The sequence below is a fragment of the Papio anubis genome, chromosome 4, assembly GCF_008728515.1.
Source record: "Papio anubis isolate 15944 chromosome 4, Panubis1.0, whole genome shotgun sequence".
NCBI lineage: Eukaryota > Metazoa > Chordata > Mammalia > Primates > Cercopithecidae > Papio > Papio anubis.
This window is the reverse complement of record NC_044979.1, coordinates 7,838,823-7,859,523: the sequence shown is the minus strand read 5'-3', so window position 1 is coordinate 7,859,523 and position 20,701 is coordinate 7,838,823. Positions and strand designations below refer to the sequence as shown.

At 56.0% G+C, this 20,701-nt stretch overlaps 1 protein-coding gene across 5 annotated transcripts in view; it reads right to left on the bottom strand.

Annotated features, from left to right (window-relative positions):
• Positions 1-20,418, bottom strand: part of WDR86 (WD repeat domain 86) — a 32,092-nt gene extending 11,674 nt beyond the window's left edge. Inside the window, exons 1-3 of one of the 5 annotated variants that reach the window (XM_021936432.2) lie at positions 20,337-20,418; positions 10,821-10,962; positions 6,057-6,477 (exon numbers count right to left, since the gene is read on the bottom strand). In XM_021936432.2, the coding sequence (XP_021792124.1) occupies positions 6,057-6,398 (342 nt within the window). In that variant the 5' untranslated portion in view covers positions 6,399-6,477; positions 10,821-10,962; positions 20,337-20,418. The other 4 variants (XM_021936431.2, XM_021936434.2, XM_003896884.5 and 1 more) reach the window with 4 other exon arrangements.
• Positions 20,419-20,701: the final 283 nt, after the last annotated feature.

Here is a 20,701-nt window from a genome sequence, read left to right as displayed (position 1 = left end):
GGAATTTGCCCGCTCCTCCCTGCACGGGGCAGGGGGCACTCTCCAGGCCTGTACGCACAGGAGACGGATGCCTGGAGGTGAGCATGAGGCCTCTCTCATTTGGAGGTAGGGGAAGGAGGTAAGGTGTCATAGACCACAGGTCAGTGACCCCGACTGCACGCCGAGAGCAGAGAAAAGCAACAAGCAGGTCTGTGTTTCACTCTCAGATGGCAATGGTGCCACCTGCTTCACAGGGTTTCTGGGCTGTGGTGGAGGAGCCACACAGACCTGTGTGCAGGTGCCACGTTCCTGAGAGCAGTTTGTGGATGGGGGTGTCGGTGAGCCATGCTGGCTGAATGCATAATCTCCAGCCCAGCAGAGCACTGAGGCAGAGTGAGGGTCCCAGGCAGGCCACGGGGCAGGAGCCGCAAAAGGACTGAAATGCAAGAGCGTGTGGGGTGTAATGGCCAGCCCTGGTGCCACGAACCAAGGGACAGTCAGAGCTGGGGGGGACGGAGCACTCGCAGGGCCAGGCTGTGGAGCAGGGAAGGAGCTAGAGGGGAGGAGATGAAAAGTCCCCGGTTCGGCCCTCAACGACGGAGCTCTCCCAATGAAACAGACCAAAGCCGGAGCTCACTGCACACCCCCCACATCGGGACCCCATCTGGCCGCCCCAGGGGCAGCCATTGTATGTCCTCCCTTGGCAGATTGTGAAAAGGGAGCCCCCCCACCACAGTCAGGGGGCCTCGGGAAGTTGCACAGCGTCCTGAGGCTGCGGGCAGAAGGGATGGTACGGTGCCCACCTCCCGTCCCTTTCCCTCTACACACACCTTAAGAGTCATTTCACTTTGGCAGTTCCTCAAAAAGCTGAGCAGAGAATTACCAAGTCATCTGCAGTCCTACTGGCAGGCACATGCCTGAGAACTGAAGGCAGGATGCACCAGATCCTGTCCACCCGTTCACAACAGGTGAAAGGTGAAAGCAACCCGTGTGTCTATCAGCAGGTGACGGATAAGCGAAACGTGGTGTCCACACACCAGGGAATATTTATCAGCCACGGAAAAAGGAGAGAATCCCACCATACGCCACAACACAGATGAACCCTGAAAATCTTACGCTCATGAAATAAGCCAGACAGGAAAGGACAGATCCTGCAAGACTCCACTCATGTGAGGACCCAGAATCATCAAATTCAGAGACACAAAGCAGAAGGGCAGGTGCCCGGGCAGTGGGGAGTCAGAGTCAGTGTTTGATGGGGAACAGAGTTCTGATTTGGGCTGATGGAAAAGTTTGGAAATCATGGTATGATGCTTGCACAACACCGTGAATGTGCTTCACGCCACTGAGTAAACACTGAAAATGGTTGAAAGGGAGGCCCCAGCTGATCCTGTGGGTCCCCCTCTTGTGCTTCCTGGACCCGAGAGGGCCAATCAGGCCCTTCTGGAAAGGCAGATCATGAGCCACACTTCCAGCCCGTCTGATGAAGGCTGTGGTGGTGATGGCCCTGTGTCAGAGAAGCCACAGAGGGCAGGAGGCAGAGCTGACGAAGCCACCCGTGGGGGCGGGCACCGGCGAGGGCTAGGGGACACCAGACCCAGAAGTCCTGCTTCCCAGATCTGCTCATGAGGCCGGCCTCCTGCCCTGGCTCCCTGCCCCTGAATCTGTGTTTAGGACAGTGTGAGAAATGTCCCATTGCCCCAATCAAACCTAGTTTGTAAGACAGCAGCCTTCTAACCCCTGCAAAACTCCAATGTTCTGAGTGGTGTCAGGTGAAAGAAATCATATACAAGGGAAGAGAAAGGCAAGATGGTCCCTTCTGTGGGCCGCATGGTCCCCCACATGCAGCTGGGTGAGCTGGGAGCCCAAGCGAGGCCAAGGGGCCGACTGGATTCTGCTTCTCTGAGCACCGGGTCTGGGGCCTGACAGTCCTTTTCAAGAGGCAGATCTGGAGGAATGGGAAAAGGTGCCTTCCCCACCCTGTGATGGGGAGAAAGAGGGACTCTTAAACGTGGGCAGTTACAACACACTTGGATGCACCAAAATGTCACCCAACAGATTTCCCAAGGGTTAAGAAGGTGCTGAACAATTAGGGAGATGGTGGGAACAAACTGAAAGAAACCCTTGTCTACCCAGAATCTAGAACTCAAAGGACAGGGACGCCCCTCCTCCTCGGCCCCCTCCCATGCACCGTGAGGCTGACACCTTATCCCACCGTCCTGGGCAATGGGGGCCCTTCTTCTACCTCAGCCACCAAGCCTTCCCCAGTGAAGCGGGCTGTCACTGAATAGTTACCTTAGTGACCACCTGAGCAGTGACCAAACCACCAGACGTTTGGCTGCCTTCAGTGCCAGCTGCTCTTTTTGCAAAGGCGTGTGCTGCCTTCCTTCTGCCAGCCCCTTCGGATGCTCAGGGCAGGGCAAGGAGTGCCCAGCTGAGACGCAACAGCCAGGCTGGAGCCAGCCATGTGCTCCCCAAGAGTGGACGTCCTGGACCCCAGCTCTGACCGGGGGCCCCAGCCTATACTGCAGCCTGATGCTCCCCTGTACCCAGGCCTGGGCCATGTCCCCTCTCCTGCCTGCACGCCCCCATCCAGCCGGCCAGCAAGGCCCTCTCTCCATGTGCCCCCCACTCCCCAAGCCTCTCATACACCTTGACCCCCACCCAGCCGCCACTGACTCCTCATCAGGGAACAGGAACCCCCTCCCTGAAGGGGACTTACGCTGGAACTTAGGGTTTGTTTTACAGGGGTAAAGCCCCAGAGTCCTCGACCGTGAGAGCATCCCTGTGTGGAGAACATGTAACCCCTGAAGCCCCCACCCAGGGAGTGGCCTTGCCCATGCCTCCTGCAGCTTCTGACCCCTGTGGAGCGCCGCCCATTCACTCGCTCATCCCGCGGGCCTGGCTCCCAGGTGGGGAGGCCAAGTCTAACAGAGGAGGCAAACTCCACCCCTGCCACTACCAGAAGTTGAGACTCTGGGGCCTCCGGCCGCCCAGGGACCTCCCAGGCCTGTCACAGGCTGTGCACCCTGCACACCGTGGGGCTGCTACCCAGGCGCCTGCTAGGTCCTTCCTTGCCTTCTTGCCTTCCTTCTGTCTGTACGAGACCTAATGGTCCTGAGAGGCTCACCTCCACCTCCCAGAACCTCCCACCCCCAGTGCATTCCTAGGGGGTCTCAGCCCTCATGGCAGCCCTGCCCGTATCCATAGCTCCCCATTCCTCAGTCCTGGCTCCCTGCACCCCACCCTTCTGCTAGGGCTGAGCCCCACTGGCCACCTGGGCCAGGCTGTCCCTGGCTGTTCCCATGGGCACCTTCTGTCCCCACTCCTCTTCCCATTCAAATTGCTTTGTGGGGCTGCCTAAGTTTCAAAGGGAAAGAAAGCAAAGGCAGAGTCCACAGCCAGAGCCTCTGCCCCTCAGGGACTCTCTCTTCACACCCATTGACATGTGTGCCTGCGTGGCATGTTCGTGGGCATGCATATACGTGTGTGGCTTGTGTCTGTGCAGTGTTCACACATGTGTGCATGTGTGCCTGTGGGGTGTGCGTTCACACGCATATCATGCGTGTGCATGTGGAGTGTGTGCGCCTATGCCTGTGTGTGCACACAGGTGTGTGGGGTGGGAGCTGGCCCCCCTGCACTCTCTCCTTTTGCCTTCCTGACTCTCTGCCAGGACACCCTATGCTCCCACTCTCCGGGAAGAACAGCACAGAGACCGTACAGAATAGCCCGGGGAGCGAACCTGGGGGATCCCGTCACCCCTGGGGTAGGGGCAGCTGTCACCTGGGAGGACAGTGCTGCTTTTCTCCCCGGCCAGTCCAGCACCTGCCTCCACCTGGCCAGCGGCCTCTCTATGCCTGGGCTGGTTCCTCTCTTTCATTGGCGACATGAGGGCGAGTCACCAGCTCCATCTGGGACAGGCCTCCCAGCGAACTCCTGGCCCCTTCCCCTCCCGACCCCCTGCCCCAGCAAGCTCAGAGCACAGACATGAGCCAGGTGGGGAGGTCTCAGCCTCACTCCACACTGCCCGCCATGGAACTGCCTGCCAGGAAAGAGGCCTCAGATGCCTCCAGCTCTTTACGAGTCTCGGCCACTAGTGCCGACTCTCACGGGGATGCTGGGAGACTAGGAGAGCTGTTATCCCCACCATCATCTGACAAGTAAGGACACGGAGGGAGGCTGGGGAGCGTGAAGAGTGGAGTATGCTCCCCAAGACACGCCCCTTCAGCATAAGGATGATGTCGAGTTAAATGAACGTGAAAAACAGATGCGAGCAGCGCACCCTGACCTCTTCCTTCCTGAAAACAGGAGATCAAGAAACAGAAACATTCTTATCACCAGAGGTGGGGCCGAGGCCAAGGGAAACCTGTGCAGACAGACCCTGTGAGCTGGGCCTGTACCGCTGTGCCCCTTCCCCACAACGAGCTGCCCTCCCAAGCCCCTCATCTCGCAGCATTTGCTGATTTCCTTCTCTTTGTCCACCCGTCCCAATGTCCTCAGGTGGGAGCTGAGTTAGAGACGTGGGGTTTACGTGCCCCACCCAGCATCTCAGGGACCTGGGTGACCCTCCCTCCACGTGAAAGTGAGCCCTTCCCTGCTCCCCTGGTCTTAGAGCCCCGGGGCTGCCCTTACCCCCAGAACCCCAAATGGGGTCCCTGGCCTGGCTCTCCTGTGGGGTTGAGCACAGCAACGCCTGCTCAGGGCTGCCCCAACTCCAGCCCTGTCGCCCGGAGTCTGTCCCTCACATCTTCTGCGGCTTCACTGAGCACCAGGTGCTGGCAGCAATGCACCCCAACCACTTGCCTCAGGGGTTGGGCCCGCCCTGGAGCAGGGCAGAGGCTGGCCAAGACTGAGCCGGGAACATCTAGACCCCAGCGTGGGGGATCACACCCAACAGGTCCTCCGGCCAGGCACACCTTTAGGTCCTTCACAACAACAGCAGCAAGGATGGCTGCAGTCACGGCGGCTAAGGGCTGCCTGGCAGCACTGTCCATGCGTCTTCCATTGATTCACCAAATCCCCACAAGCCCACGGATGGGGCAACTTCACACCATAATCCCTTATCCAAAACCTTGGGACCACGCGTTTCGGGATTTTTTGGCTTACAGACACACTCCTGCATCTGCAGTAAAGGTGTGAGGACCCTCAGGCACTGGGATGACGGAAGCGCACACAGTCACATGTCTCTTCAGGCCAGACTCTGCCACCAAGAGTTTTCGTGTCAAGCTTAAGAAAAAATTTTTTGTTTTTTGGAACTTTTTGGAATTTTTTGGATTTAGGAATTAAGAAGGGGTGTAATCCTCCTTGTGCATGTGAGGAAACTGAGGCCCACAGAGGCTGGGTGGCTTGTCCAGGGGAGGCAACAGAGACGGGGCAGCAACCCCACATCCCACAAGGCCACACCATTACAGCACTGTGTGTTTCCTCTATCCTGGTTGTCGGCTTACAGCATGACAGGCCACGTCCCAGTCCCCAGGCCAGGAGGACGGAGCCCAGGAGGCTGCCGGTGTTCAGCCTGACAGCACAAAGACAAACCAGGACAACAGTCAACACCTGCTCCAGGCGCCCTGCAGGCAGGATGTGCCCCAGCCCCGGCCCAGCATGCAAATCCAGAAGCTGAGTGTTACAGGCTACGTCGTGCCCACCCCAGATTCACATGTTGCAGCCCTACCTGGCCCCTGTACCTATGAATGTGGCCTTGTGGAAAGAGGGTCTTTAAAGAGGCAGTTGAGTTAAAATGAGTTCATACGGGGCCCTAATCCAGTATGACTGGTGTCCTTCTAAGAAGATATTAGGACACACACACACACACACACACACACACACACACACACACACACACGAGGACAGGGAGAAAGCAGCGCTTACAGGTTAAGGAGAGGCCTCACCAGAAACCAATCCTGCGGACCCTGTATCTTGGACTCCCAGCCCCAGGACCGCGAGGCCTCTGTGGCGCTTGCCAGGCCCCCATCTGCAGCGCTTTGTTATGCAGCCGAATCACGGACACCTAGGGCAGGGCAGCAGTGCAGGGGGTGACCTGGGCTCCCCTGGCAGCTGGGTGGGGACCAGGACAGTCTCACCTCTAGACAGATGACGGAGCCCTGGTGCTCCCGGAACACCCGCAGCTGCTCCCCACTCAGGATGTCCCAGGCACGGATGGTGGCGTCGGTGCTACCCGTGAAGGCTGTGTGGCCGGGCGTGTCCAGCACCAGGCACAGCACTGCGCCCGTGTGGCCCCGCAGTGTCTGGTGGCAGCAGCCGCTGGCCACCTGCCACACCTTGGCTGTGCCGTCTGTGCTGCCGGTCACCAGGAGCCCCCCGGCCACGGCCTCCTCCACACAGGGAGCACTGGGGAGGTCCCACGGGGCAGAGTAGGCTAGAGGCAGCACGCAGTTTCGGTGGCCCCGGAGCTCCCGGGACATCTGCCCCTTGTCCACGCTCCAGACCCGAGCTGTCCGGTCATAGGAGCTGCTGAAGAGCTGGTTGTTGGCAACCAGGATCCTGGGGGCAAGAGGGAAGGGGTCAGGGATCAGAAGGCACAGGTTCCAGAATCCACACAGCCTCCCAACGGGCCATGCTCAGCACTGCAGCTAAAATAACCTCTCCCTGTGTCTGCCCAGCTTGCCACACTCACCTTCCAAAGTCCAGCTCAAATTGCCCCCACCTCCAGGAAGCCACCCTGATTCCCCTCATGCCTACCCTTCCTTGCCTGCCCCTAGGCAGGTACCTGTAGCAGGGACCAAGCTTATATACTCTGCTGGGATCCCTCCAACATCCCCACAGCAGCTCTCCAGGAGCAGCGGGAAGGGGGTAGGGGTAGGGGGTAGGGGGAGGAGGTAGGGGAGCACAGCCCTCCCAGCTTGCCCAGAGTTGAAAAGCTTCTGGGGATGCAGGGTTTTCAGCCTAAGACTGAGAAAGTCCAGGGCAGAGTGGGACATGCTGGTCACCCTGGGAACAGGGCCGGCTCAAGGGGCTGGGCCGGGGCACTTCAGATGAGGGCCCTGCGAGGCTGGAGAGCACTGGGAACTCCCATAGTGCACCCAGGGGTGCTTGTGGGAGGCACAGCCAGGAATCATGCCACAGCCAGTGGGGGCCTCTGCTGCCAGCTCTCATGGCAATCCCCATGCAGACTGAGGTCACAGCCTCAACAGGGTTCCAGCCACAGGGCTGGGAACTGGGGGTTGGGTAGCCAAGAGAGTCCGTCTGTGATACCCTAACTTGTATTAACCTAATTGACTCTCTCTTAGACGAGAAAGCTGGACAGATGGACTCCATTTGGCTCCTTCATTTGCAAGACATTAAGGGTTCCTTACCCACCCTTTCTCATTGTGCAAGCTGACTCCCAGCACATCAAAGAATGCAATTAACTGATAATTGCTGTGCAATTAACTGATGTTGTGGCAAGCTACATCCGCAGTTCCCAGGAATTCGCCAGATCGATAGTACCGAAAGCCCCCGCGTTTGTGTCCGGTTGATAGCGCCCAAAGCCCAACCTTGTGATGGATTTAAAGCCCCTGCACCTGGAATTGTTTGCTTTCCTGTAACCATTTGTCTTTTTAACTTTTTTCCCTGTTTTACTTCTGGAAGATTGCTACAGCTAGACTCCCCCGCTCCCCTTTCTAAACCAAAGTATAAAAGAAAATCTAGCCCCTTCTTCCGGGACGAGAGAATTTTGAGCACTAGCCGTCTCACGGTCGCCGGCTAATAAAGGACTCCTGAATTCGTCTCAAAGTGTGGCGTTTCTCTCTAACTCGCTCGGTTACAACACGTCCATGCAGTGCAACTGACCAACCATGGGAGACCAAGGCCCCCACACAGTATTCACCACTCTTATTTTCATTTTGATGAAAACCAAGAGCTCCCCAGAAAAACACACATTTGCAGTAGCTGCACATTCAGTGCAGAGCTTTGCACAGAACCTCAGGGGGTCTGCACACACACCCTTGGTAAGAAGCCCTGCACCCCAGAAGAGGAGACCGCCAAGGGATGCGGCCGTGGCTGCGCTGGAGCAAGGTGCATCCCTGCCAGGGTGGGACCCTCCTGAATCAGGACCTCAGCCAGACCTGCTGCTCCTCCCGCCCCCCCGAGAAGGGCTTGCCGGCCAGCCTGGTGTGGACAGGAGACCCACTCAGGGGACAAGCCTGCTGCCTCCCGCCTCCGCAGGGTCCCAACAACATTCCTCACTTCCCACAAGCAGCTCAACAACACAGGCTGCACTCAAATGCCAACTACCCCTTTCCAGCTGGCTTCTTCCCTAAGACCCAGATAGGATGATTTTCACGAAATGTTTTTTTTGTTTTGTTTTGTTTTTGAGATGCAGTCTCACTCTGTTGCCAAGGCTGGAGCACGGTGACGCGACCTCGGCTCACCGCAACCTCCACCTCCCAGGTTCAAGTGATTCTCCTGCTTCAGCCTCCCGAGCAGCTGGGACTACATGTATTTTTAAAGGAAATGATGCCTTGATGCTGCTGAGGCAAAGTGCGGGAGGAAGAGGGTGTAGTGGGAGGAAGGGCACAGCGGGAGGCCTTGGGGCATGGAGAGGGTGGCTGAGTCCTGCCTGGTATGAGAAAGCAGGGACGCCAGGCCACTGAGCCATCGGTGACCCCGAAGCTCACAGGCCTGACCTGGCTCTGAAAACACGGGAGGAAGTGAGTTCCTCAGGGATCTGATTTATGAGGACAGTTACTTAATCATGCAAATATCTACACAGAGCTGTGGGTTTGGAGCCGTGACTGATCCAAAATAGTGTGTGTATTTGTATGTGTTGTGAGCACGTGTACACGCGTGCATGTGTATATGTATGTGTGTGCGTGTGTGTACACGTGCATGTGTGCTGTGTGTGATGTGTGCCTGTATGTACTTTGTGTGTATATGTGTATGTTTTGTTGCTTGTGTAAGTTGTGTGTCTGTGTGTGTGCATGTGTGTGTTGTGTGTGCATATGTGTAAGTTGTATGGGTGTATATGTATGTTGTGTGCATGTTGTATACGTGTGTAATTTGTGTATGAGTGTATATGTATGTTGTGTATGTGTACACGTATGTGTAAGTTGTGTGTATGTTGTATATGTATATTGTGTGTGTGTGCACGTAAGTTGTGTGTATGGTGTATATGTATGTTGTGTATGCATGTGTATGTAAGTTGTGTGTACGGTGTATATGTATGTTGTGTATGCATGTGTATGTGTGTAAGTTGTGTGTATGGTGTATATGTATGTTGTATGCATGTTGTATGTGTATGTAATTTGTGTATGAGTGTATATGTTGTGTATGTGTGCACGTGTGTATGTGTAAGTTGTGTGTATGTTGTATATGTATGTTGTGTGTGTGTGCACGTAAGTTGTGTGTATGGTGTATATGTATGTTGTGTATGCATGTGTATGTGTGTCAGTTGTGTGTATGGTGTATATGTATGTTGTGTATGCATGTGTATGTAAGTTGTGTGTATGATGTATATGTATGTTGTGTGTGCATGTGTGTATGTGTCAGTTGTGTGTGCACATGCAAGAGTTAACCTGGCCGAGCATGATTTCTACCTTAAATGGTCCAGTTTTGCTTTTGAGAAGCATCTGACAGTTGTGGGTTTGGCAGCTGAGGGCCCACTGGTCACTGCTGGCAGGCCTTCTCCCTGCTGAGCCCATCGTAGCCTCTGCCTGACTCATAGGAGGGTGCTCCCCAGCCCCATTCTCCTCTTCCTTGGCAAACTTCTTTCTCAGGGAAGTCAGAGTGCTGGGAAGAGGCCAGTGGAGCTGTGAGCCCTGAGTTATCTGGCCCCTTCTTTACCACCTTGTGGGCTGCCTGGGCAGGTCTCAGGGCCTCACCTGCTTCAGCTGAGGAAGGCTGGGGCCAGTCGGGCACCCTACCTGATGTCTGCATACCCCCCATTCACTCTAAGAAGTCCCCACATCCCTTCAGCCTCCTCCTCAGGGTGTCACCCAGCTCCCTGCCCGCCGACTATGGGTTATCGGTTCTGGCTACAGCCATCTGGGACTCCAGTGAGCTGGGCTGATGGCTCTCACTGCCTTTCCTGTCCCCACTGTGCTGGTCCACTGAGTAGGGGTTCCCGTCAAAGCTCAACCAGCAGCATCCCTCTGGCGGGGTTCATCCTGTCTGGTCTGCGCCCCCAGCCCCACCTTCAGGACCCCCCCAGTGCCAGCCTGCACCACCCTGTCTTTACTTGGATCAGCTTCCAGGCAGCGCCCCTCCTCCAGTGCAGCTTCCAGGCCCGAGGGGCACCAGGAGGTTTCCCTCAGGAGTCCGAGGCGACCACCACAGGTGACTCCAACAGTGTCCAACTGATCTGATCAGCAAAGGAATTTCCATTGCTCAGCTCAGACCCAAATTCATTGAGAAAGGAACAATTCCAACTTTCTTGAGAAGGAGGGGCTGGGATATTTTCCACAGCCACAAAGAAAGGAGAGGCTTAAAAATACCCTCAACTCCATCTTCAGAACAATCCCCCACGCTCCTCCTCCTGCAAACCTTTGTCCACCATCGGGTCTCAATTAAACCATTTCCTACGGAATCTGTCCCCATCCATACGAGCTGCAGGCTCTGGTGCCTTTCCCTGCACCCAGCAGGGAGCAGCTGTGCCCCCAAGGGGAAAGCATCAGGCTCAGTTCAGAGGATGGGCATTGCCTCCCTGCCCCACATGCAGCCGTGGGCACTGAGCTTGCTACCTGTCCTGGGTTCACGTCACTGGGTGCTACTGACCACCTCCCAGCTGTTCACGTTTTTACTTCCCCAGAGAGCTGAGGGCCCTCACGTGCAGGGGCCCATATCTCTGACCCCTCAGCCCCACTAGGGGCCCATGGTGAGACTCGGCTCAAGCCCCCAGCCAGGCTGACCTGTTCACAATGGATGTGTGTCCTCGGTACACCTGCAGACACTGCCCGGTGAGCACGTCCCACCTCCTGATGGTGCAGTCGGCGCTGCATGTGAAGGCAGCCTCATCCTCCAGCTGGCAGAAGGTCACATAGCTTTCGTGTCCTGCAGATGAGGGACAGGAGAGATACTGAGCATACTGGGGATGAGCATACTGGGGATGCCAGCTGCTGCTTTTCTTCTGGGAACAATGTTTGAAAAGGGAAGAAAGCAGGATGTAGAGAGTGTTTGAGACAAGCTGGAGTCAATTAGCATTTGTTTTGTTTTGTTTTGTTTTTTTGAGACAGAGTCTCACTCTGACACAAGGCTGGAGTACAGTGGTGCGATCTCGGCTCACTGCAACCTCTGCCTCCCGGGTTCAAGTGATCCTCCTGCCTCAGCCTCCTGAGTAGCTGGGATTACAGGCGCCCGCTGCTACACTGGGCTAATTATTTGTATTTTTAGTAGAGATGGGTTTTCGCCATGTTGACCAGGCTGGTCTCGAACTCCTGACCTCAAGTGATCCTCCTGCCTCGGCCTCCCAAAGTGCTGGGATTACAGGTGTGAGCCACCGTGCCCAGCCCTCAACTCATCCTTTTTAAAGAATGACTTCAGTCTGAGTGATTCTCAGGAAGCGTGGGGTACCAGTGAGGCAGGACAGATAGTCAGGGAAGTAGCCATGTCCTCAGGATGCAGCAACCATGGCGACTGCGCCGTCAACACAGTAAGCCCCAGGATTCGCACGGCAGGCAGGCTCATTCAAGCAAAGCTGTCTCCAGTAGGGACTTTCCCCTGTAAAGAGCACGTGCACTTTGATTTTTACCTGTCCTCAGAGTGACACTCTGCTCATTACAATAGTAAAAACACAGCCCTGCATGGAGATGTAAGATGCCAGTGAGACATGTGACGTATGAACAGGGATGCACAGCCACTGTGCATGTGCACACAGAACATGCTTCCCAGCAACCCCCTTCCCCACCTGCTCACGAATAATCAGGTAAGACTCCGAAAAAGGGATCCTTCCTCCAGCCGGTCTCTGCTGTCTCATCTTCATGGGCAGCCCACCCTGACTCCCCTCTCGGGGCATCCTGTCTATTCTGCACCTAACTTTCAGGGTATTCTTCCTCCTGTGCAATACATTGCTCTATGCTGCATCTCCTTTGCTGTGTCTCTTGTTTCAATTCTTTTAAACTAAGAAGACAAGAACTGAGGTTTCACAGCAGCCATCAGCAGCAGGAGCAATCCATGGGTACTCGCCTGCACCTTAAACCCTGTTTCCTTGGCTTCCACTTTTGCCTTCCTCCCTCATCTCCTTCCCTCCTCATTCTTTATCATCTTCTTTTAGTCTTTTTCAAACCTTTCAGCTTTTGCATTCCACGTTTCCTCACCTGGGATGGGGACAGTGCCTGCCTCACGGGATGTAGCGCAGACTGAGGACAGAGGCAGCCGCAGAGGGAACGGCGCATGTTCACTATTTTTCTTACACTGGGGAGAGATACTGTGGTAGGCAGAACGACGGCCCCAAGACACCAGGTCCTAATCCCTGGAACCTGTCAATGTGACCTTACTTGGAAAGGGGTCTTTGTGGATGTGACGAGGTTAAGGACCTTGACTGAGGAGATTTTCCTAGATTATCCAGGTGGGCGCTGAATACAACCACAGTGCCTGAGCACTGGGGACCAGGAAGAAGGTGACTTGGTGTCTGTAGGGAGAACAGCGGCTGGGAGAGCAGGCATGCAGGGCTGGCTCCATGGGGCGCCTCCAGGCCAGAGTCTGAGTGCTTAGCAGATGGCTGATGAGGCCAGAATGGAGGGCCAAGAGTGAAGGGCCGTGCCACGATGTCTGGGGTCCCAGCACCTGAGCTACCCCACCGGCTGGCTGGGACTCTATCTCATGGGTGCAGTTAGATAGCTTGACTATTGCCCTGGCTGCCAGATCAATGTTTATGCCTCAGGCATTGCTTAGCAGCCCTGGGGGCCCTCAGGGTCTCTGATGCTAGTAGGGCCTTCCCTTCAGGTAAAGATGGTGTGTACACAGTTGTCCCCCAATACCCATCAAGGATTAGTTCCAGGATCCCCTGCAGATACCAAACTCCACAACGCTCAGGTCCCCGTGGCGTGGCATTTGCCCATAACCTATGCAATCCTCCCGCATACTTTAATTCATCTCTAGGTTACTTATGACAGCCACTGTGATGCCTACACATCACTTCACTCGTGTGGATTCAACGTAGTACTCGGTGAGCAGCGAAGCCAAATTTTGCTTTTTGGAGGCTTGTGGAGTTTTTTTTTCTTCCTGGATGGTTTTCATCTGTGGTTGGATGAACCCACAGGTGCAGAACGTGTTGGACAGGAAGGCCCAACTGGATTTGAGGAACTCAGGGACCAGGAAGTCCAATCAAAAGACTGTTAGAACTAAGAGCCATTTTACAGATGAGACAACGGACGAATTCACACATCCACACATTTGGGGAAATGTACTGATTACACGAAGAATGTTGATAGAATTTTAAAATTTCATTTAGACAGCTGGTATTGGGCAGACAGGGATTTAAAATTCCTGGGTAGTTTCGAGCCAATTCACATCCACCCCTTCCTCCGACCCCCTGAGTTTAAGTTCAGTTACTCTTGGAAAAACGCAACGTCCTGAGTTCTAAGAAACATAATTTAACAAAAAAGTTTTCCCGTCTCCCTGGAGGGCATATACCAGGCTGCTAAGAAAACAATGCACGGATTAAGTCAACATTTGAAGAAACTGCAGATTCTGTTTCCTTTAAAATACATGTCGGCTTAAACATTGAGGGCAATGTGTTTGCCAAAACACAGGCTAGATTTTTGCCAACCCCAGAGGGTTTATAAAATATTTTAAGATTGTCAATAAACTTTCCCTGGGAACAGATCCGTCCCACCCTCCCTGCTGCCACCAGCAGGGCTCAGCAGAGAGATCCAGGCTGGAGACACCCAGGATAGAAAGGCGGTCAAGATGTGCTGTGGGCATTCAGGTGCCGGGCACCTGCCTAAGGATCCTGTGGGGCCGATGCCAAGCCCAGCTGCTCCCGCCCCATCTCAGTCACAGGAAGGTGAAGCGCAGGAGTGAGTCGTATGTTAAGCCAAGAAAAGCACTTAAAAGCCAATGGCAGCTAGTGAGCTGTGGCATCTATACCTGGTGGAACTAACGCCTGAAGCCAGAGATGCTGAAGACCTGAAATGAGGGATCACTTTATGATGTGTGTAAGGATTACAGGATATATATGCAGATGACGGCAAATTGATAAGAATGTAAATACATACAAAGATTGAAGAAAACAGGCAATGATGAAGGTTAAAGAACCCTCCATTTCTGAACCGGGCCAGGCTGCCCTGATGCCCTCTGCCCTCTGCCCTGTGGCAGAGCCTGGCACTGAGCCAGCAGAGGCCCACAGCGGTCAGGGTTCTGCTGTGGATAGGCTCTTCCCCTGGGTTTCCAAGCAGTCACCCACATCTGAACACACACCCGAGTGAGTCACGGGTCAGAGCCGGGCCAACAGAGCATGTCCCCAACCCCAATCCCCATGTTCCACAGAATACTAACAAGGCCTCCACTGACCCAGGCCTGCGGGATCACCCTAGCACGGAGGAGGCGGACCCAGGCCTGCCACCCCTGGAGCTGAGGCCCTCACCCCAACGAGGCACCCACCCCAACCCCGCGGACCCCAGGACAGAAGAGGGAAGGCATTGGGGAGGGCGGGTTCATCGTACCTCCAGGGGCTGCAGGGATTGTGCAGAATAAGCAAAAAAGCCAAACTAAAAATAAATATTTCTGAAGGGATGAAGAATGCAGGTAAGATGCAGTTATTATGTTCAAAGAACATGCTGAGGCCGATAGTTTTCTGCCAAGGTAGCGCCTGCACACCCTGAGGACTCACTGGAAGTTGCAAGTCAAACTGCTCCCTCCCTCACCACCCCATGCAGGAAAAGCAGCTCAGAGCTTCGGACCTGGTGGTGGCAGGTCTCTGCTGGCGGTGGGCTGCAGTGGGCCTGTTGTCCCAGACTTGCATGGAAGCTGTGTCTCCCTTCCCTGTGTCCCAGCTTCAGACAACGGACTGGACAGCTGCCCTGGTGGCCACACGGGGCAGGGATGGCACTGCTGACCTGGCTTACTCCAGCCCTTGTAGCACAAGGGGTTATTTTCACTTGGGAAAGCCCCACTGAGCCTGCCGTCCAGGACTGAGCCTTCCTCTGCTCCCCAATCCCCCTCTTTTCCACCCTGCCCCCACCAACTACATGAATCCACAGTGGGCTCACTCTTATCTAAGACTCCCACTGGGTTAGATAAAAGGGAGCCCACCGTGGGTTCGGACAAGTGGGAGCTGCAGGTGGAGACTCTAGGTCAGGATACGTTCCCCTCCCCCAGCTCCGACCCTGTAGGGCTCCCTCAGACTGGCTGTGGCCATCCAACCTGGAAGGAAGCCCTCTCAGCTGTTTCTAGGATGCAGCGGCTGCATCCCGGACTCAGGCCCAGAAGAGGTGGCAGCCTTGCTGGTCCGAGCCACAGTCACTGTGGTTCTTCTATGCTCCACCTGCATTTTGCAGAGTGTCCCTTTATTAAACTCTCCTGTTAGAACCCAGTTTTGAGGGTGCCGGGACCCTGAGGCAGGTGACATCTGGGCCCAGAAGCACCGACAGTATGGCTGAAATGGACACTGAAGTGGCCACCAGAGACTTGTAGCAAATCTGCAAGGCCCCACTTTGAACCAAGACCTATGCAGCTTGGCTTTCTGGACTTCTCCGGTGGGAGCGGTCACTTGCCCCCAAGCCGTGTGAGGCTGCTGTAGCTCTTGTTACTGGTGTGCTCCAGGCCTCCTTCAGCCCAGTCTTCTCCGCCACTGCTCTCCTGCCAGGTTTCACAGGGAATCTCCTAAGCCACAGGCTCCCAGCAAATGGGAATGTGCGGTTGTACCCAGGAAATGAAACACAATCCCCGCCCCCTAGAAGCCGAGGAAGCGAGTGGGACAGTCACAGTGGGCTGCCACCTTCAGGCTGAGTCCCCTACTCAACTGGAACAGGATAGGATAGGCACCACCATTTCGGAAAATGCCACTCATCTCACCAAACCAACAAAGTGCCCCCAAGTAAGGAGATACCCAATGAATAAACCTGAAAAAGAGGGGGTCAGGGATAAGCACGTGGCAAGTAATTCTTCTCTTTGCAGAGTAATTGCAATGAAGCCTTTTTCACTGTGAGCCAGCCCCTGACTGCCCCTGCTGCCATGAACACAGCCAGAGGTCTCCAGAGGAAAGACCTCTAGAGAGGTCTTAGGAGTCGCCAGCCCCAGCCGCTCTGCCCAAGAAATCCAGGACTGGCCAACCACAGGCTCCTGTGGACCAGAGCTGTGCAAGGACCAGGAAGGAGCCAGAATGGAAAGATCTAGATTTAGAGTGAGGACGCTTCTAGGGATGGGGCCACCACAGACCAACCGTGTGGTCCGGACACAACTTCCCCCGCAGTGGCATCTGGGGTAAGAGAAGCGCCATGCAGTCTTCAGAAGCCCTCTCTGCCACAGACCAGCTGCGGCACCCTGGATGAGTCCTGCAACCGCACCGCGCCTCCGGGGATGTTGGCGACAGCACCCACCCCATTGTCGGTGGTATCTAGAAAACAACGGGAATGCCGCGTGTGCGGCTAAGGAATCTGCACCTCCCACTCTCCTCTGTAAACTGGTGTCAATCCCACCCGCCTCAGTGTCGTGAGGATTATCATTACACAGTAACAAAGCACAGAGATGTGTATTTATAAAATATGGGGCACTAAACAAATGTTAAGACGTTTTAATATTTCACTGATACAAAAAAAATCCTGCGGGAGAAAGGAACTGGCAAGACCTTGCTTTCCTCGGGGGTCCACACCAAAGGACTGTCACACACTCGCGATGACTCTTACAAGTTGAGTGTATCAGCAGAATCTCAGGATAAGAAAGATGACCTCTGTCCCCGTCCTTGAAAATTTCTGAAATGCCAACCCATATAATAGCAAAAATAATCCTAGCAAAATGGGCTGCAGTTCTTTCATTCCAGTTTCCTGCTTGAGTGGGGACAGCCCTGCCCTCAATTAGGGCAGAAGATCGGGCACCCTCCCTGGAAAGCGAGTGTAAGTACCTCAAGGGGACAAGCAGCCGTGAGGGTCACCAAAGTGGGTGTGAAGGAAGGAAGCACAGGTGCCAGGCACAGAGCTGGGCAGGAGGGTAGGCCCTGGAGGCTTGGTGAGGCTCCAGAGCTGCCATGGGGGCAAAGCCAAGGACCCACCAGGCCACAGGCAGTCTGGCAAAGCCTGGAGCCCCACTGGGGAGAAAACCCACCTAATGAGCTGGGCTTCCACAATCCATCATCCCCAGCCCAGGGACTCCCGGGGCCAGCTGTGCATAAGAACCACCCAAAAGCTTGTTAGAAATGCCAATTCTAGGCTGGGCGCAGTGGCTCACACCTGTAATCTCAGCACTTTGGAACGCCAAGGCTGGTGGATCACCTGAGGTCAGGAGTTCAAGACCAGCCTGGCCAGCATGATGAAGCCCCAAGTCTAATAAAAATACAAAAAAATTAGCCAGGCATGGTGGCGAGCGCCTGTAATCCCAGCTACTCAGGAGGCTGAGGCAGGAGAAAGGCAGGAGAATCGCTTGAACCCAGGAGGTGGAGGTTGCAGGGTACCAAGATCATGCCACTGCACTCCAGCCTGGGCAACAAGAGTGAAACTCCATCTCAAACAACAACAACAAGAAACGCCAATTCTACAGCTCTGTTCACGGAGGACTGCATCACTGGATCCCAGGCCTGGGGATCTGCATCTCAGGAACACCACCCACCCCTCTACTCCCAATACAGTCTTATGTTTGGGAGCAATACCAACTGGACTTAACATTTCTAAAAGACCTCACATTTTCCGTTCCTGGTTGCATGCCTGTAAGTGTGTGTGGCTGTTTGGGGGCGATGTGGTTAGTTTGTGGCCACCTCTCCATTATCCACACCAACTCCCAAGTAACCGGTAATCCAAAAGTCATCCCTGTTGGGTTTGAAATATCTACCCTAACTATTTCTTTTTTTTTTTTTTTTTTGAGACAGAGTCTGGCTCTGTCACCCAGGCTGGAGTGCAATGGCACTATCTCAGCTCACTGCAACCTCTGCCTCCTGGGTTCAAATGATTCTCCTGCCTCCCTCTCTCCAGTAGCTGGAATACAGGCGCCCGCCACCACACCCGGCTAATTTTTTGTATTTTTATTAGACACAGGGTTTCATCATGTTGGCCAGGCTGGTCTCAAACTCCTGACCTCCGGTGATCCACCCGCCTTTGCCTCCCAAAGTGCTGGGATTACAAGTGTGAGCCACCACACCTGGTCAACTGCTCTTATTTAAAACCATCAGTATCAGGATTAGCCAATATTGGGGCTAATATCCTAGCTAAGTTGGAAGGCCTGAGCGAGGCCCCAGAGAGTTCACTGATGATGATGATGGAAAAGCCGGCGGTGATAAAGAACTACCCACAACAGAAAGCCTCCCGGCTCATCCACTGCATGTGCTACCTGGGCGGTAGGAGGGTCAGAGCTGAAAGGGACCTCACAGTGCACGGGACAGGCCCAGGAGAAGGTGAACCCGAGGCACACTGACCTCCTGAATGAGTACAGGACACAAATAGAAATCAACAGGCATGCAGGCAGGGTTTACAGCAATGAGAGGGCTCAGACTGCCATCTACCCCTCACTGGCTGTGCGACCTGGGCAAATTCCTTAACTCCCAGCCTGCTTCCATGTCTGTATGTGGGGTAACATAGTGTGACGACGGCACACTTCTCCGCACCGCTGGCTCTTAACAAGCCCCTATTATTACTACGATAGTCGTCAACAGGAAATGCCAGAAGAGCACAATTGGCCACAAAGAGGCCACAAAACACCTAGAGACAAGGGAAGGTTTGCTTAGAAGGGGTATATGTTTAACTTTTTGTTTGTTAACATTGTTGTCAAGGGAGATTTCCTGACGCTGGTTGACAAATGATCTTCGCCTTTGTAGCGGACGCCCCCCGGCCGCACCCTGCTCCGCACCCGCACTCCACCCCCGGACCTCACCCTGCCCTGCCGAGAGCTCAATAGCCAGATGGTGGGCCCAGACAAACACTCTTCCGCGAGTGTGCGGGGATGAGCGGGGCTGGACTTCTAGAAAGGGATCTGCGGGCGCAGGAGCTGGGGTCCGGGCGCAGGAGCTGGGGTCCGCGGTCTGGGGCCGGTGAGCGACGGCGAAGAGGGCAGGGAGGGGGTGGGAGGGTCTACCTTGCAGGAGCGCGCAGCACTGGCCGTCGGCGGTGCTCCAGAGCCGGGCCGTGCCGTCCTCGCTGCCCGTCAGCAGGCGCTGCCCGTCGGGGCTCAGGCTCAGCCAGTTGATGCCCCCGCGGTGGTCCGCGCAGACCTTCAGGACCGACCCTCCGCCCCCCATCCCGCTGGCCCGGCGGGGGACAAGAAAGAGCTGCGCCCCGCTAGGAAGGGGCGCTCCGGAGTCCGCGCGGCGTCTCCGTACGGCAGCGGCCCGCGGCCATCGCGGGGAACTGGGACGCCGACTCCTGGGGAGGCATGCGACGAGGGTGAAGGACCCTAGCTCCTCGCTGCCTTCAGCCTCTGGGCCCGCCAACCCAGGGCGCTGCAGGGGTCGGCCCACTCCGGACCCCCGCCCTGGGTAGAGCAGTCCTGGGAGCGCGGGCAGAGAGCACCTCCTTCCCGGCACCGCTCGGAGGACCCACACCCCACCCGGCGAGCCAGGCAGCGGCGTCTCGGGTGCACAAGGAGCCCCCAGCCTCCTCTCGCGCCCACGGGGCGGGGGCGGGGAGAGGAACATGGGAAGCCGAACGCCCCGCGCCCTCCCCGGCCGAGCGCGGAACAATAAGGTCCAGCCTGGCTCCTCCTCAGAGACCACCCCTCACCCGATCCCCTCCCACTTCTCGGGCTGCGCCCCAGCCCCCATCCCGCGCGCCCGCAGCCTACCCACCCCCTCGCCCCCCGCCGTCACTGCGCGGATCCCGGGGACGGCTCCACGTGAGACCCTCCCAGCTGTCAGGGCTGCGCCTCTGGGCTCTGCCTCTACCACCTCCGCCGCTGCCGCCTGGGTCCCCTGAGCCTAGGGCCGGGACGAGGGAGAAGGAGGCGGACAAAGGGTCCGGGTGGGGAGAACCGCGCGCCAGGAACTCATTTGGGGCGCAGCTCCACCGACCCCTCGGCTGCTCGCCTCCACCACGCAAGCCAGGTCCTCCTATGCTCTGAGCCCTAAGGATCCTGCCCGAGGGACTCTCAGGGACTTGGGGACGGTCCCCCGATGGAGGGTGCGACAGGGAAAGCCCCGAGTCCGCCCTCCCTGGGAAATCACGTGCACACCCCGGATTCTACTTTGGTCCGGCCGGAGTGGGGATGGGGTGCGAGCCGCTGACGGGTCGGTGGAGCCGGGATGTCAAGTTCATCTTCCAGCCGCCGCGAGCTCCCTCGGCCTGGCGCACCTCTGATGGCCCTCAGGGTCGGCCTGAGCCCTCCTGGAGTTCCTGGCTGCTGGTTTCCATTAGGGCAGATCCGGCGCCGACTTTGCTGGGGGCGGGGAAGGTGACCCCCCCCTACTCGGATCCCCCAGGTCCTAAAGGTAGCAGGATTTCCAGAACTCTCCAGGGCTCTCTCAAGAGCCTGGGGGAGCAAGGCAAGGAAGGGGCGTCTTTGGCGAGCCAGCCCGCAACGGGACGACCAGCCCTGCACGCTCTGCTCTATGCAGACTCCAAAAGGAAGCCCCGTCGTGGGGTCTCCCAGGGCCTTGGGTCTTTTATGCCCTGAGTGGCCTAACCAGAGAAATACGTTGTTTTCCCTCAAAACTTGT